The sequence below is a fragment of the Cupressus sempervirens genome, chromosome 3 (assembly GCF_028749045.1).
Source record: "Cupressus sempervirens isolate cs-2001-9-10 chromosome 3, ASM2874904v1, whole genome shotgun sequence".
NCBI lineage: Eukaryota > Viridiplantae > Streptophyta > Pinopsida > Cupressales > Cupressaceae > Cupressus > Cupressus sempervirens.
Window position 1 is genome coordinate 1,084,844,992 of NC_143120.1, and position 19,075 is coordinate 1,084,864,066.

Genomic DNA, 19,075 nt, shown 5'->3' on the forward strand with positions numbered 1-19,075 from the left:
CATGTTGGCCTTTTATTGAGTCCATTGCCAATACTCTTGGCAAAGCTATTGCAAAGGAACATGAGAAATTTTTCAATGCTCGTCCTCAGAAATGCATCTGCATTGAGGTTGATCTTGCCAAGGATCATAAGGATTCAGTGGAAATATAGATTGGGGCTCAAACCTTCTCTCAGAAGGTGCTTTATTTGAACCTACCTAACACCTGCTATAGATGCCAGTTTACAGAACACAAGATTGGGGATTTCCCTTTGGTCGTGCCTAGGGTTAAACCCCCACCTAAAGAGGTTCTTACCAAGACAAAAGAAGGGAAAAAGGAATAATTGACTATTGTTGGGCGCAAGGGCAAGGCTCCCTTAGATCCTAAATAGTCATATGCAATGGTTATTTGGGTTCCTCCTATTTCAACAAGAGTGCAAACCCTAGAAAGTTTAGGGGTGCAGGTGGTTTTTTGGAACCAAACCCCAAGGTGTTTCATAGGTTTCAAACCCTAGTGTTTTACAGGGGATTAAGGCGGCCACCAAGGCTAACACCTTGGTTGTGATTTGTGCCCCTCTTGTTGCTTCTTCCATATCGACTCAGAATGTGCGACATTTTCACAATCCTCTCAGACGTGCTAAGAAACTAGAAGAGAAATGATAGGCAATTAGTCCAGAAGATTTTCCTTCTGGCATTAACTGGGGTTCTTCTATCTTGCAAAATAGTTACTCCTCTCTTGAGGATAAGGAAAATATGGAAGAATTTTCATGAATTTTTTATCATGGAATGTGCGAGGTCTCACAGACCTCTCCAAAAAGTATTATGTTAGGGACACCCATCATAGACTTGCAAATTTAGATTTTCTCTATATGCAAGAATTTAAGATCTCTAGTTTCATGCTTTCTTCTGCATGTCACATCATTTGGTTGGATGGCATTCTATTTTCCTTTCAACACGATGTTGGCAGAGGTGGTGTAGTTACTCTCTTGTCACCTAATCTTCATTCTACTATTATTTTGCACAGTTCTGACTCCATGCATAGAATAATTTGGCTTTTTCTTTCCATTAACAATCATTCTTTTGGAGTTGTTAATGTTTAAGCTTCCAATAATGTTGTGGAAATATCTCAATTGTGGGGCTGGTTGGCTGACAACTTGCCTCCAACTACTTGGATTATGTGTAGTGACTTCAATATGGTTGAGTTGGCCTTTGACAAAGATGCATTTTTACATTTTCATTGGACAATTAGGGAAAGGAAAGCCTGGTACTACATGCGCAATAAATTGGGCTTTTGATCCCAATACTAGTTGTCGCCAACATAGTGGGGTTTGGCACACTTGGTCCAATTTTCAAGCTAGCTTTGACCACATTTTAAAGCATCTCAATCGTGCCATGATTACTGCACAATCTTTTTTCTCCTTTTTTGAGGATCGAGATTTACCTATCATTCCCTTGCCAGATGTGATGTTATCTAACAACTATCCCTTTTAGTTTTCCATTTCATGGCAAATAGCTATCCAGAAAGCTGTCAAGTCATAATTCTTCCTCAACATGTTTGTGTTGATGCATGCTTCCACTATTTCTTATATCCTACATGTATGGAATTTGGAGCCACATTCGCATTCCTAGACCAAGTGGTTTCAGTGGTGGAATGATGCCATTACTAGAACCACTTGCTTTTTGCGCATCTATGGAAGGCAGTTGATAGTTTTCAGAAGGCAATCTTATGAATCCACTACTTTTGTGCTCAAAAAAGCTTCTGAGGCTCTCACCCTTAATCCTTTTGATGTTGATTTGCAAATTCAACTTACCAAACTTTACTATGACAAACAGGTTGTAGATAATTATGTCACTCGAGGAGCCCAAATCAAACCTCGCCTCCATTGGTTGGAGGTTGGTGTTAAAGCTTTGAAGGAGTTCTTCCAGGCTCTTTGAGCCCGTCATACCAATTTTGGGATTAAAAAAATCAAATAAGGAAATTATGTTCTCTCCAGTCTCCCTAACATCTTGCAAGCATTTGTTCATCACTATGAGAACATTTTTGCTTCGCAAGGAAATTTGGTTGCTCAGGAGGAACCTCTTAGAAAGTGTATTTTTGTTACTCCAAACTGCCTAGCAATTGAGCAATGTTCTTTCTGTGAGTAACTTCTTACCCTCTGAGACCTTAAAGAGGCATTTTTCTCCATGGCAAATGATAAGTCCCCTAGGTGTGATAGGTTTCCTTGTGAATTTTATAAACACCTCTAGGAACATGTCAGTCCTGAGCTGCACAAAGTTTATCTTGAAGCCTATCATTCTAAAAGTCTAGGAGCTATTATCAACAAAGGAAACATTAAATTCATACCTAAAGTTGGAGATCCTAATGATATTTGCAATTGGTGGCCCATTACCCTTCTGAATGTGTCATCTAAGATTATTGTTAAGGCAATTTCTCTCAAAATTTTGCATCTCTTGTCTTTAATTGTTCGGCCTAAGCAAACTGGCAAAATTTCAAGTCCATATATATTCTTGACAACATTATTATTATCTGGGAAGGAGTGGAGTGGGCTCGCAAGTCCAAGCAGGTGGCTATTTTTTTGAAAATATATTTTGCAAAAGCCTATGACTGAATTTAATGGACTTTCATTTTGGCTATGCTCCAGGCTCTTGGTTTTGGTCCCAACTTTCTGTAATCTATGGAGATGCTAATGCTTGCATTACCATCAATAACTCTCAATTTGATGCCTTTGGGATTTTTCATTCCATTAGGAAAGGTTTCCTTGTAGCTCTGACACTTTATGTTCTTGCTGCTAAAGGGTTTGGCTATTTGCTAGCCCACTCCATGTCTTTAGGTTTGGTTCGTGGCATTTCTTTGCCAAAATCCTCTTCCCACTAAGTAAATGGTCATTTTGCTAATGATTCCTTTCTCACTCTTTGGAGGATGAAGAAAACATCAATAATGCCTTAAATTTCCTTGATACTTTTTGTCAAGCCTCCGGCTCTGCCATTCAATGGCATAAAACGCTTTGTTATTGCTAGTCCTTTTTGCCAGTGCTACCTTGGCTTAACTAGTTTGAATGGAAATGGGTCACTGACGAGGAGATCTTCCACTTTCTAGGCATTCCTTTTGCTTTTCAAGTCTCACCAGTGGATTTGTGGAATGTAGTGCTTGCAAGATTACTAAGAAGCTGGATTATTGGCTTACAAAGCCACTTTCTCTTGTAGGCAAATTCCAAATTTGCTTGAAAGTTCTTGCAGCAACATATGTCTTTTATTCTTCTTGTTGGGCTCCTTCCAAAGCCTCCTACCAAAAATTAGAGTAATTGCTCCATGATTTTCTCTAGGCCTCTGGTTCCGATCATCATGGCTTTTACAAAGTTGCTTGGTATTTTTGTTGTCTCCTAAAAGAGTCCAGAGGCCGTGGCCTTCTCTCCACATAAAAGAAAGGCCTTTCTCTATGTGGAAAATGGATTATTTGCGCCATCGCTGGGGATGAAGCCTGGAAGATTTTGGTTCAGCATTGCATTTCTTTTGGATTTCTCATCAACAGGCTTGCATGGAAGGGGATTGGCTTTCACATCCTTCTCATCATGCAAGAACCCATGCTCATACATGGCTCTTTTGTTATCAAAATCATATGGAAAGCTTGGGAAGCTATTAATCCTTGGCTTCACTAGTTTGGTGATGAGTTTCGTGATGGGCTCTCTTTGAACCAACAAAACATTTAGTGGTCTCCCATGTTTGCCATCTAGGGTATTCCCCTTGCCAAGACTCAAGGTGCTAGTGCTCTGCATTTTTTCAAAGGAGGCATGAAGACTCCTAAAGATCTTTTCTCTAGGGTTTCCATGAGTTTCAAATCTTGGAAAGATATGCAAGTCCAGTACCGTCTTGCCCATCCAGATTGGTAGACTTTTGACTTATTTCTTTCTACAATTCTAGGGCACTTAATTCATAAAGTGGGTATTCAATCTGTTAGACCTTGGTGGGCTAATTGGAAGTGGTATCCAGCCACTCCTTTCACTAGTTACAAACTAATTCTATGGTGGATACGCTCAATCATGTATAGATTGAGTACATTATTACAAAAAACATGCCTTCGTGTACATAGCAATATTATAGATGGCTTTCTCCCCATGTATCGATGATGGATACGCTCAATCAGAGATGGCATTTGCAATCTTCTCTTTCTCAATAGAGAAAGTGCTTTGACACTATTTGGAGTGCTATTATAGAACCCAAGATTTCCCATTTTGCTTGGTGCCTAGCGTTTCAAGGTCTTCCCCTTGGGCCTCGGCTCAAGCATATTGGGGTTCCAGATCCTAGATGTCCATTCTGTGGCCAACTAGAGTCCTTCCTGCATGTGTTTTGATTTTGTAGAGGTGCTCAAAGTTATTGGCACTAGTTTCATGATTTTTTTAAGTTGTTTAAGCCTGAACCCTTTTCTTGGCACATGGTTATTTTGGGTGATTTCTCAAAAATTTACCCAGATTTAGCATACCTTCAAGATGGAGATTTGGTTCACTCTGTGGAAAGATAGAAATGTTGTTCTTTTCACTCATAGTTTTCTTGGTATTAATATTGCTATGTACACTAAGGCATGCTTTTGTAATAATGTAGTGATGCAAATTCAAGAGAAAGAAAAAAAGGTGGCCTTAGAGGTGGCCCACCTTCAAGAGCTTCTTTATCACTGGGGCAATGCCCTTATACTGTTGCTAGGGTACCTCCAGATGCCTTAGTTGATTCCTCGATGCCTAGAGGCCGTCACTAGAGGCACAACTCCTTAGGCCACTGCTCACACACTCCATGTTCCTAGGCTTCTTGCCACCGCTCTCCTAGTGGCGACGATGATGGATGGAGGCGTCGCTTAGTTTTCCTACCCCGTGGTGGCTCTAGCTAGTCCCCAACTCCTCCTCCTAGTGCTTGGCGGGTGGTTTCTGGGAAATAGCCTTTTCACTTAGAGCTGGCTATTTCGCCTCCACGACCAGATATGAAGGATGTTAACCAGGTCACTGACGTTGCTAATGTTGCTATTGATGGTTGGGTTGTTCCCAGTCTGCCTCCCAATCCCAAAGACAATTGGTGATTTCATGATCGTGATGAACTACCTCCCTCAGCAGGCACTGCTTTAGCCACTTGAGGGTTGTTTTATATTTTTTTTGATGACTAGTTGATGTTTTCGGCCTCAGCCGTGTGAACTCTTGCAGGGTGATCTTGTCACCTAGCCCTTTTTTTGTGAATTACATTCTTAGTATATTATTTATTAATAGAAAAGGACTATTCATCAAAAAAAAAAAAAAAAATCTCATTACTAGATGCTAATAAGTAAATCTGAATATTATATTATCTCTTGAACAATTTCATAATTCATTGATTTGTAATATGCATTATAATCACTTAATAAAAATTAACTACTAAACTCACTATCAAAAAATATTGATATTTAAAGATGTGTAATGAGGGTCATTCTTAAAGATCACACATTAGAAAAAAAAATTAAAATAAAAAAGATAAATCAATTTCAACTATTTAACACTTTTAACAAAAGAATCAAACTTCTAACATATGATATTATTTACACTGTGCTTTCATATCATATTAAATCATACCAAAATATTCTATTAACGTAAGTCAAAGCCTATAATTCTCAAATACAACTTTTGTAAATAAATACCGAAGATATTGATTATGATTTAACTCTTTTTAAGCAATTGAAATGGGAAAGAAAAAAGAAGATCATGATGGTATATCTACACGTCATAAAAGTGAAAGATGCATTTCATCTTTACCAAAAGAATAAAACGAATGAGTGAATTCCAAGCTATTTTGTACAACTGGAGGGGCTACAAGACATTTGCTTCTTCCCGTGCTTTATTCATTGAATTTCATACAAAGAATGACAATTGAACGATGGCCACTAGATCATAAAATGTACGATGCATAAAGTTGAAGTAGACCAGAGAGATCACCTCACTGCAAAAAACTAAACCCAACCACACGATTCCTATCGGCACCGCCGCTTACGACGAGCAATTGCAGCAATGGCAGAGAATATTTGTGATAAGCCTCCGCATAAGAATGGCTTGGGATGCTCAGCCATTTCATGACTTTCCACGTACCCATTGCTACTAATATCTCTTTCTTCCTTTTCCTTCTCATGATGATAATCTTCCTTCACTTTCTCCCCCTCTCCCTGCAGAGCCGCTCCTTGCTTTGCTTCACCATCTGATACACCACTCTCCTCGCCTTCAACGCGGCCTTTACCAATTCTCTCTTCTACATCTCCACATTTTTCCCTCATAAAATCTTCCTGTACTACTGGATTCTCAGATTGAGAAACGCACTCATCGTTCTTCATCGAATCATCTACTGATTGCACAGGATTTGATGGTGTAGCTGCACACTCTCTTTTTGGAACCTCTGCCGATGTTTTACCATCTTCTTCATCATCATCTGGATGCCCCGGCGACAATATTGGCTTCATCTTCATCTCAACATCCTCAGAAATGGATGCCAATTTATCAGCTATGTAATTATTTGCATCTTCTTGTTGTTGATGATGATGTGGACGATGGGGAAGATGGGAGGAGTGAATGTGGAAGACGTGGTAAGGACTGAATGTGTTATGGGTGAGTTTGGGCATGGAAAGATGAAGGAGGCCCTGCTCAAAGCTGGCTCTTATTCCACCCACATTCACATCATCCGGGAGTTTGAAAGGCTTGGTGGGAGTCCCACTCTCCACCACCCGCCACTTCCACCTGAGCGTTCCCATGATGTCTTGCAAGTACTTCTCTCCACGTATCACAAGACAATGATCCTTGTCCATTTCCAGCTGTATATCTTCTTTCCTCAACCCTGCACAACAACACGTATTCAGGTGATCATATGAGATGAGAACAGAACGACCTAGGTATATTTCGTATGTTTTATAAATGATCATGTGAGAATAAAGATTGAGAAAAATACCCTGAAGCTTGATATTGAGGAAGTAAGAGGAGCGGGTCTCTCTCAATTGAACTCCCTCCACCGAAGGCGGCTGCTCTCCGCTACTCGCTTCCAAATTTGACTCCATTGAGAAAATAATTGGCTCGATAAAACAACGTCGATGCAGGAAGCTGATAAGACTAGCAACGAAACTCAGAGTGAGTTATCTTTGAATGGACGGATAGAGAAAGTGGAAGCTATGAACTTCAAAATGAGTTGAGTGGAGAATGTGGTGAGGGAGAAGGGTGGAGATATACTCAAATTGATTCTGTTCGTGCATTCAACTCTTCGCTTTCCATCAGACTTCTTTTTGGGATGGCGGGAGGAAACGGAGAGGAATAAAAATCGACCCTCTTTCCTCATTCTCGTGGTGTTTGTGCTCTCGCAACAGTTAAAGAGCAAGAATACCTTTCTTACCGTCCAGATTAAAAGAGAATCAATTACTGAAGTTCTATTATAATTTTACTTGAAAAAGGCAAAAGTTTACATATTATAGGACCCCTTTTGAAAATGAACAAATTACTCCCAGATGGCACTATTCTAACACTTTGGTTTATATTAAAAAATTTAAATCAGTATCAAATCGTTATTATGGATCATAACTAATTCTATTGTTTTGTTTTAAATATATTGAGGGACCTGCCATGAATAGTTCACTATGTTATTTTATAGTTATGAGATTGGATGTCACATGTTCTTATGTATGGATCTATTTCTATCAAGTGTCATGTAACTTTTTCAAATGCTTCTCTCTCTTACAACTTTTAGAGTATGATGTCAATTTTTATTAGGGCTCGTTTGATTGTAGGAATAGAAATTGAGAATAGGAATGCATATTGAGAATAGGAATGACTATTCCAATAACAGATATTTTTTGGAATGGATATAAGCTCATTTTAGGGACAAAATGAGAATTTGTATTCATATTCCCTATTCCAATTGATGCACCAAACGTAAAATAGAAAACATATTCCTAATTTCCTATTCCTATTCCAGCAACCAAACGCCCTTATTACAACATGATGTCAATCTTGATATGGAAATGGTTTTGTCCATGTTTTTGTAACTTTATCAATATGATAATGGACTTTCCTATTGTAAGGGGAAATATAATAGGATAAAAATGTAGTTTTTATGTCGGATGAACAATTTCATTTGGTTTTTATACCTCTATCTTGTTCTACTTAAATCTTTTTCAACCTATACCTCTATCTCCTCTTGATCTACCTCTAAGAGAATAATCTAACCTTGAAGAATTTTATCAAGTGCCAAATTTGGATATTCTAGTAGATGGAAAATCAAAATGGACTAGTACGACATAAAGATCTATATGCAAATATGCATAATAGGAAACACAATGAACTCTCAATTCTCTATACTAATGACTTACCATTTTAGAAACTTATTTATCTTCTCGATTCACTAGTTAAACATATGATAACATGTGTACAAGGACTTGCATAGTCAATCTTACAAATTACTTCACTAGTTAAAGTTTTTACTTTGTAACGATAGCCATTCAAAAACCCCACTCCTAGTGAGGCAATTATTGTTTTAGCACAAGTAGACTAAGAAATATAATTCTTTATGGTTTCATGAATCAACAAGTATCCAAAGATTATAATTCCTCAATTTTCCTCCACTTCACTTAATAACATCTTCATGTTTTGAAAAAAGGATTCTTCAAATTACTTATATCTCATCCAACTTTTCTTTTTGATCTGCATGAATATATATATATATATATATATATATATATATATATATATATATATATATATATATATATATATATATATATATATATATATATATATATATATATATATATATATATATATATATATATATATATATATATATATATATATATATATATATATATATATATATTTATTTATTTATTTATTTATTTATATATATATATATATATATATATATATATATATCTTGAAAGGATTTCAATCACCATTGTGGCATACCATATATTTGTGTATATTTCATATAATCTTTGATAAATCAACTAATTCATATCACCCTTGTGCCACGACAAATGATATGATATTATTTTATACATTATTGCACAAATGAAAGAATAAATATAAGTATCTCTCAAGTTTTTATATTGATTTTTTAAATGAAAAGAACATGCTTGAAGACTTTTACTTATCCTATTATTGATTTTGATTTTTTTAATGAAAAGAACATGCTTGAAGACTTTTACTTATCCTATTATTGATTTTTTTAAACTTACTTTATCATTGCTTAATAAAATTGTTCATATTATTTAAACTAAAAAATGGTCGAGCAAAGGAGGAGACCAAGGTTTCATGAAAATGGTAGTAGGAAGCACTGGTAGATTGGGAGGGGAGCTTTAATGGGTTGTGGCAGCCATGGAAACCCCAGCAAAATCAGTTTGGTATATGGGGTGGTTTTTGGGACCGAAATGGGTGATGAGCGAATCATAGAAAGGTGGAGGATTTGTAGCTTCAAAAGGATGACAAAGGGAATATTTAAGGGAACTTGATAGGTAACAACTGGAAATGGATTAGAAGGCAAGATGATCGGCTTTTGAGCCCTATTTCTCTTATGAAGGACACCCCAACCACAATGGAGTCTAAGGCGATCAATATCTAGATCGAGATGGAAGAATAAAATTTGATGGTTAATATGTTGAGGGAAAGAGCTTTCTTCATGAAGTGGGAAGAAGGATGGCCATATTTACCCAATTTGAGAAAGTGGGTAAATTACAATTGTAGGATAGATGTCTCCATCAAAAATGTTAACAAATGATTTCTTCCTAATCATTATGGACTCAAAATAGGAGAAAATAAGGGTTGTGTATAATGGGCCCTTTCTGATAGATGGAGTTGACTTCTTTATTAAAGATTGGATCCCACAATTTAACCCTAAACAAGCCAAGGAGGAAGAAGTCCCTATATGGATCAAATTGTACAATCCCCCTCATGAATATTGGAATATGGGAATTTTTAAGATGATAGGAGACAATCTTGGCAATGTTTTCAAGGAAGATGAAGCAATAGAACATAAATATTTCAGCCAATATGCAAGGATCTACATTATGTGGAAGCCACATCCATTGCTCCAACATGCAATAGAACTCCGAATGGCCGAAGGATACTAGTGGAAAGAAATAGAGGTTGAGGAAGCTATAAGCTAATGTAAAATATGCAAAGAGTGGGGTCATCTAGTGGAAAACTATATAGTAAATAATAAGGGTAAGGAAAAGGTATTGGAAGGGCCGAAAGAAACATTGGTTTCTAGGGACTCAGGCCCATCTAAATCCATCACAATAGAAGACTCCATGGGTGATGGATAAAATGATGAGATCAACATGGACCTTGATTTGGAAAATGTAGCTGAGAAGCCTCAGGGAAAGGAAGATGGCAGTAGGTTTGAAACCAAGGACATTGTGCCTCCATAAGGGAATCCCACCTATTATGACCACCAAGACCTTAACTTGGAGACTATAGTTATGGAAATTGAAGAAGATCTTAAAAGGGAATTGGAGGGTAGGGTAGGAGAAGACAAGGAAGAAGAGGATGACTCTTAGATGAGGGATTTGGAAAAGGATATTCACATGGATGCAATGGAATTAGAGTGTTACAAGTAACATGAAGTAGTGGAAGGGGGATAAGATATTTTTGCATCTCCCTAAAGGTTGTTGGTACCTTATTTGGGAGGTATTCCAAAAATATAAGAACTACTTGGAGAAGATGTAATAGCTGAACATGATGGGATTGGGCTTATAGATCATCACACAATCTCACAATCAAAGACAAAGGAGGTCAAGTCTCAGGGAGGGGCCCATAAATAAAGAGGTAGGAAATTGACCTAGAGATTGTTGGACGATGCTGGAAATGTGAAGGGACATACCCAATTAAGATCCAGGAGGGGCATTGTCTCTCTTGGGCAGCCATGGAGTTCCTAACATGGAATGTCAGGGGCTGCAATGCCCCTAGCAAAAGGTGTTTCTTCAAGGGAGCTCTTGATCAGGAAAAAGTAGAAGTAGTGCATTCAAGAAACAAAGATGGAAGTAGAGGAAGCAGCAAGGGTTTTAGGAGTTAGACAAAGGTGGTTAGGTCTCTTTGTGGAGGCTGTGGGAGCTTTGGGAGGTTTGGGCATTTTGTGGAATCCAAGATTTTTTAAAGGCAATCCTCTAATCAAAAAGTGGAATTGGCAAGCTTTACATTTCTCTTCATATTGTGTTAATTTTTGGGGGGTTTTGGTAAATGTGTGTGGACCCACCAAAAAAGAGGAGAAAAAATTTGTTTGGGAGGAGATTGCCATTTTTCTAGCTACTTTGGGGAATCAATTAAGATTGGTAGAAGGAGATAGCTTTAATGCCACTCTCAATTTGACAGATAAGCCTGGAGGTGTTAGAACCTTTGGTATAGTACAATCTGACTTTCAACACTTCTTAAAAAACAACCAGTTATGGGAAGTGTCTTCCAAAGGGGGACACTTCATGTGGACAAATAGGAGAAAGGGATTCTCACATATTGCTAAGAAGTTGGATAGGATATTTTTGTCAAGTGAATGGCAATCACTACCATTCATTTCCAAAGGAAGGGTACTAGGTTTGTCAAGATCTGATCATTTCCTGGTGTCTCTAGTGGTTCAATAGGGTGGTATTCCCATCAAGTGTCCTTTTAAATTTGAAATGATGTGGTTCAGGGAGGAATGGTTTTAGGAAAAGTTGGTGGATTGGTGGAACAATGCACCTATGGTGGATGGCAATGTTGCCTTTCAAGCTTTCTCAAAACTAAGACATCTTAAGCATAAACTTAAGGAGTGGAACAAATTTCATTTTGGGAATATTTTCAGTGTTAAAGTAGGTATAGGGGTGGATTTGGCTACTCTGAACAAGAAGGTTCTGGAGCGTGGGATGGATGAAATAGACTTTCAAGCTGAACAAGATTTGATGGGAAAGTACATGGTAATTTTGAAGTGGGGGGAGGTTTTCTTCAAGTAGAAATCAAGAGAGAATTGGCTAAGGTATGGGGATAGGAACACAATTTTTTTCCATGGCTCTTTGAAAATCAGGCGTAGTGTAAACCATATTCTATCTATTGAGATAAGAACAAGGTACTAGTGGAAGATATGGACAACATCAATAGAGAAGCAATGGATTTTTTCTTAGAGTTATGGATGGGGGAACATCTAGATAGGAGAGATTCTCAAGACAAGGTCTTAGGAGTTATTCCCCACATTATTTCAGAAGAGGACAATAGAATACTCATGGAGACAATTAACATGAGTAAATTGAAGGCTATTGTGTTTGGATTGGGAGGAGACAAGGCACTAGGGCTTGACGGTTTCCAGGCCTTTTTCTATTAGAAATTTTGGGAGCTTCTTAAGGAGGGTTTTCTTAAAGTGGTGGAGGAATTGAGGAGGGAAAGCTTCATCTTGAAATATTTCAACAACACACTGGTAGCACTCTTCCCAAATAAAGGATGAGTGTCAAGGTATGATGATTTTAGACCTATCTCTCTTTGTAATACAGTGTATAAAATTATTATAAAGGGAGTTGCAAATAGGTTGAAAGTACTACTAGCATCCATCATCTCTCCATAACAAAGTGGCTTCATGCCTAATCAAAGCATAATGGATGATAGTATTGTCGCTCATGAGGCAATACATTCAGCCAATAAAAGAAAGGACCAAAAAATGATGTTTAAATTGGATATCTATAAAGCATATGATAGAGTTGATAGGGGTTTTCTTTTAAAGTTCTTAAGAAAATTTGGATTTGGAGATGGATGGTTGAAGTGGATCAAGAGCATGATATTAGACTTTAGAGCTTTAGTTCTAGTGAATGACAGTCCCCATGGATTTTTTTGTGCAAGTTAGGGAATCGGGTAGGGGGATCCAATCTCTCTCTTCTTGTCTATTCTCTTTTTTGAGGTTCTAGGAAGATTAATCTTGAAGAAGAGAGTATCGGGGTCCTAGAAGGGAATCCTAATTGCAAATGGGATAAAAGCTACTACTCATTCCTAGTTTGCAGATGACACTTGTTTCTTTGGCATGGATTCAATGGCAAAGGCTAACATTATTCATCTCATAAGTAGGTCTTAGATGAATAGCATGGCTTTAGGTTAGTCAGTTAATTGGGACAAATCTAAAATCTATTTCTTCAATGTAGAACTAGGGTCGCAAAGGATTATTGCTAGATTTTGTGGTGTGAGAATTGGGAAACTCCCAAGCATATTCCTTGACACACCATTATTTGCAAGAGTAGGCAAGGGTCTAATATGGAAATTTTTTATGGATGATTCTAGGAAGAGGATGGATAGCTGGAAAGGACAATGGCTAATGCTGGCAAAAAGGATTACTATGCTCCAGTCATTCATATTGGTTTTACCAATTTATTCCATGGCTTGTTTCAAAATACCAAAGAAATAGATCCTCTTCATTTAGCATAGTATGAAAAAAAATTATGTGGAATGGATTATAGGAGGGAAGTAAGCTACCATTGATGGCTTGGTCACAAGTGTGTCATCCAAGAGGAGGAGGTGGGGTTGGTGTTCGGGATTGGTTTTTGTTAGACTTGGCCCTTGGTGTTAAATTAGTGTGGCATATGTACAATGTTGGAAACCAGCAATGGGTTAAGAGACTGAGAGAAAAGTATTTGGATAGTATGGAGGATGAGTGCATTCTGACTACTATAGACCCTCCATGTGGCTCAACAATATGGAATTTCATAATGAGTTGTAGGGAGGTACTTACTAATCATTTGACATGGAAGATTAGGGATGGCACAAAGGTAGACTTAAAGAGGGATTCATGGGATGGACGTCAAAAATTGGATAGCATTGGGGTGTCTCAAAGCCTAATTAAAGCTACACAACAACAATGGGGATCCAAAGTACAATATTACATTGCTATGCATAATTCATCAAAGGGATTACCTAGGAAATGGAAGGAGGTCTCCTCCCTTGCTCTCAATAATTAGGGCAAGGAGCAGATGAAATAGATCCTAATGGAACAAGCATTAGTTTCTTCCAATGAAAGGGATTAGCTAATTTGGTGTGGATCCAAAAGAGGTTTTTATATAGTTAGAATTGGACACCAAATGTTGGAAGGAAATCATAATAAAGTGGCTTGAGAATGAAACCTGTGTTGGGATAGAGTGTGCTTACCCAAGGCAAGGGCTTTCACATGGCTAGCACACAATGACAAAATTCTAATTGGTGAAAGACTTAAGAGGATGGCTTTTCAGGGACCTTTTAGATGTCCTATGTGCAAGAAAGTAGAAGAAATGATTGATCACCTCTTGTTACATTGCAGCTTCTCCCAAGAGGCATGGGCAATGGTAAGATCAAAACTAGAATGGGCAAGCCCATTGATAGAAACTTTGAAGAGATGGTTGGAAGCTTGGTTAGAAAATAAAAAGGGACATTCCTTTGGAGTAGCATGGAGTGTAATACCTTTGACAACACTTCGGGTGTTGTGGAAGGAAAGGAATAGGAGAATATTCCAAGATAAGGAGGAGGACAGATCAATTTTGGGTAGAGGTTGGAGTGAGCCATTGCAAAATTTATATCATTTGTAGCCTCTTCAACAAGCTCTCAAGAAACTCCATTTACAAGGCAAGATTCCAGGTTGCAATTGAATTTCCCAACAATTAAATATCGGCTTGTTAATGGGGTTACAAGGGTTGATCCTAACCAAAGTAGAGAAAAGTGTAGTTGGCAACCACCAGAGGAGGGATGGATCAAAATAAATATCGATGGGACTACTCAAGGAAACCCAAGTAAATCTAGATGTGGATATATAGCATGAGACCACAAGGGAAATTCCTTAGCATTTGTGGAAAAATGCTTAAGGGATGACACAAATAATGTGGCAGAATGTGAAGTAGCCAAAGAGGCTTTATTTTTAGGAGTAAAACTTGGTATCCATCAAATGCAGCTAGAAGAAGATTCAAATATTATTATCAACGAAATTAAGAAAGGGAAGATGGAGTCTTAGAACCTTGATAAACACATTATTCAGATTAAATTCCTTTTGAAAAAGTTTGAGGACTTTAGATTAACCCATGTCTACAAGGAGACAACTAAGGTGACAAATAATTTTTCCAAATTGGAAGCGGATGGTTCATTTGGGAACCAGAATGAATTTTTTGAAGACCTTATGCTTTTCAATTTGGAATAAGAACTAAGGGTGATGGAGTGGCTTTTATGTGTGTTTAAACTTCCCCATTACATGTGTACCTCTCAATCATGATTTTGAGCTCTCGATAAGATGGGCACTCATGAAGGAGTAATCCCTCATGTGTGATAGAGGATATGAAATTAGTAAACTTCACCTCTCAACTTTTGGGCTTCTAGATCCTTTGAGGACAAGATTAAAGAAGGGAGGGGATTGATTTCAATAGGGAACTTTCCTTAGTAATTGGAGATGGAGGCCAATTTTGTGTTGGAATCAGATAACCAGACCTAGTTGTATGAAGGGTGGATCACAATAAGGAGATTGAAGAATATTTTCCTATTTGATGACCAATAATTTATGAGTGGCATCCATGAAATTTTTGGGCTAGAATATATGGACACTCATTGGAGGAGAAAGTCCAATTTGGATATTGTGTCTCTCTTTGTGGCTCTAGCTCTATTAGTTGTGAGACAAAGGAAGAAGTATGCAAGGTTGTGGCAACTTGCATGGACTTGCAATGACTATTAGGGATTGATGATGTGATTAAAAAAGTCTTGCTAATTCTCCCCACAAATGAATGCTATATTTATGTGCTCCTATCTAATAAACTATTTTCACTACTTTTACAACCATCATTATAGTAATCCAATTTCTTATTCATAGATGCCAACCATTCTTTGTAAATAAAATAGTCAATCTCTCCTTGGACATATCATTCAATGTTATATGTCTCAAACATGGAATAGTCCATGCCTCTGTACAAGTTGGAAGGACTTTGCTTCTGCCTAGAGTTTGGGAAGAAAAAAATTCAAAGTGTATTCACATCTTTGTATCAACATGTAAAATTGTCTATGTAATTTATAAAAAAAAAACTTCCAATCTATTTTAATATATCAAGTTTTAAATTTGAATCTAAATTACATTTATTAAACACTATAGAACAATATTGTATCATCATCTAATAATAATAGTGATAAGACCAATATACAATATGCATATTGTAGGGCTTATTAGCATGCCTTTAATATGTTCTAATTATTAAATTGAATCAATGGGTTTGTCTAAGGATAGTAACTCATGCCTATAAACTTCAATGGTGTATGTGATACCAAGTAACCTATTCTTTGAAGATAGTTTCAGACAAACAAGAATGTTTAGAAGATCTAGAGCATGCATATCACTACAATGGATAGAGTTTGTATCTATAGACCAAAGGTTGAATTTGTAAGTTTGAAAATCATTTTCATTCTGAAAATCAAGTTTTAGCAAAAAATGATTTGTTTTATGGGTTGTAAGAGAATCACAATTACTTATTTGACCACAAAGCTTACTAAATGTGATTACTAAGATTACATCTTTTGTAAAAGGTTACAAACCTCAAAGGAAATGGAGTTATAATCATCTATTTTCATTTACAAAAAGTATGTCTATATTCAAATATTATCTTGGCTCATTCTTCTAGGGAAGCTTGATTGATAGAATGTGTCTATGTATATTTGCTTTATATTTTGTTCACAAAAATTTAAATAATTTTATTTAAATTGTGGTGAGCTCATATGGTCAACAACTAATGTGAGAAAAACTTCTCTTTAGACTCCAATTACCCAAGACAAAAACTTACACAAAACTAATGTGAGAAGAACTTGAACTCTTTGTTCATAAACTCAAAAGATTATAATTAAACTATCCAAATTTATGCATTCACACTTCACAATCAACAATAAAAATATGACTAGATAATTAAAAATTTGGTCCTCTATTAGCTCATTTTTCCTTTTGTTTAGTATCTCTCTAAATGTATTTACAATTTTGACAAATCTCATCTATATTTTGTCACAATATCTTTAGCTTATTCTTAATATTCTATGACTTTGGATAGTTTGTTGCCAATTCTCACTTTGTTTATTATGAAACTCTAAACCTTACCTTCCTTATGTCTCACACAAGTTTCAATGAAGTAATAAATCATAATACCTAGTTACACTAGTTAAGATACATCATCAAAGTCAACTAATTTTACCATCTAGTTCAAACCACAAGGTATGCAATCCCCAATACAGAGGACTTAAATTAGTTTCTTTTGATGGTTGTCTAATTATTTGTAGTGTTAAATATTTGTTAAGAAATAAGCATTAAAAAAATCATTATTTTTAATTTTCTCCACCTATGATTTGTTGTATTTTACATCATGATCACCCAACTTTACAAATCAAGGAGACTTTTTTTAAAAAATTGCACCATTAATATACCTATTTAATTTTTCCAAAATCTCTTTGCAAGAAGAAAATGAAAAATCTTCTGTAAACAATTTATAGTTTATAATTTTATTTGATGACATAGGTTAAATGAGCATCTTCCTTTATGTTGTTAATGAACTCAAATTAGTTCCTTCTGATATATAATTAACTAGGCTAGTGCTTCTGTTCATTATATAATCATTGGTATTACAACACTCTTGTATGTACTCTATCATATCTTCTACTTTCATTGGTTTTTTATTCAACAAACAAATTCTAAGAGTTCAATCCCTCCTCTATTCTTCATTGATGTGGCATTACGTGTGTGTTGGTTTCCATTATTTGTGTTGCATGCTTATGTTTATGATTAATTTCCTTCAAGAAACTATCAAGAACATTCAAAGATCTTTTTCTAGGATTCTTGGTACTAGTATAGATTATAGAAGATTATAGCTCTTCTCTTCTTATTGTTGTTTCTCAAAAGAAAGATTAAGGGGATAATACTAAATTTCAACATGAAATTAATGTTCCCTCTTGAAAACAAAAACCTTATCTTTATTTGTGTCCATCCTCGCATTTCATTCAAACACTTTCTTCTAATAAATGCTTAAATTTCAAGCACACATTTGAACATAAGTTCTCTGCATGGTTAGAACTAGGTGATGATTGGAACTAGGTGTTCTCAGTTGCATATGTGTGTAATACTTGTATGTTCAATTTATAGTAATGGCTTTTGATTTTGTGGCAAGATTTTTCATAGTATAGGTTAAAAAAAATTGGTATTGAAATGAATCATCACTAGGTGTTCTCATTTACATGTGTGTGCAATAATTTTATGTTCAATTTATAGTAATAGCTTATGATTTTGTGGCAAGATTTATCACAGTACTGGTATAATAGATTTGGTATTGAAATGAATAAGCATTGTCAGAAATATTTTAGAATGAAACTTTGATCTCTTTGACCAACCCAAATCATGGGTCTTAAAATGATGGGCACTCAGTCTATGAGGTAGATTAAATTGAACCAAACAAAATACACATCTATAAAAAGATTCATTTCCCATTTATAACATTGATAACCATTTTATTTTTAAAAAAATATCATTGATCATGATGTGATTTTTTTCAGTGGTATATGACATATAATTCATCTGCTAAATGGATCCATTGCAACCCAAAGAAGGCTTTCTATAGGGGAACAAATAGGACTTGTTTTCTTAAACTATAAAGTCAGAGGAGGTGTCTTGTAGGAAGAGCATGGGGAGCATGCTCCAAAGTTATTTTTTCTCTTACTAATGAGGATAATATCATCTTGGATGAGAGGAAAGAGGATTCTAAACAAAAGTGAGTTTCTTCAAATCCAAAATGAATTCATTGTGAATTGAACAAGATGAAGAAATCCATTGTACAGTTATATATGCCATAGATACCTGATAAATAAATTTTAAGATGTATGTATCATATATCATAAGAACCATTCACAATATTTGATAGTGTTACCTCTTTAAAATCTTGCTATTTAAATATGTTTTTATATGGAAGGCTAAAAATTGTGGAAAAATATAGTGAATATGCTGAAATCCACCATATTTAGTGAGTTTGCATAGAGCCCATATGAACATCTCATTTATTTCCAAATCAATCTTCCATTACAGCTTCTTGTACTTGCATTGATCATAATGACTATTTTCCTTTGAAGACATGTGTAAGTATTATGCAGAGCTA

General features: G+C 36.1%; 1 protein-coding gene across 1 annotated transcript; it reads right to left on the minus strand.

Annotated features, from left to right (window-relative positions):
• Window positions 1-5,758: 5,758 nt before the first annotated feature.
• Window positions 5,759-7,158, minus strand: LOC149570535 (uncharacterized). The gene is made up of 2 exons (XM_089817909.1): window positions 6,919-7,158; window positions 5,759-6,807 (listed from the first exon to the last, which is right to left on the minus strand). Exons 1-2 carry the CDS (start codon window positions 7,022-7,024, stop codon window positions 5,957-5,959), a joined length of 957 nt encoding a protein of 318 aa, XP_089674035.1. The 5' UTR covers window positions 7,025-7,158; the 3' UTR covers window positions 5,759-5,956.
• Window positions 7,159-19,075: the final 11,917 nt, after the last annotated feature.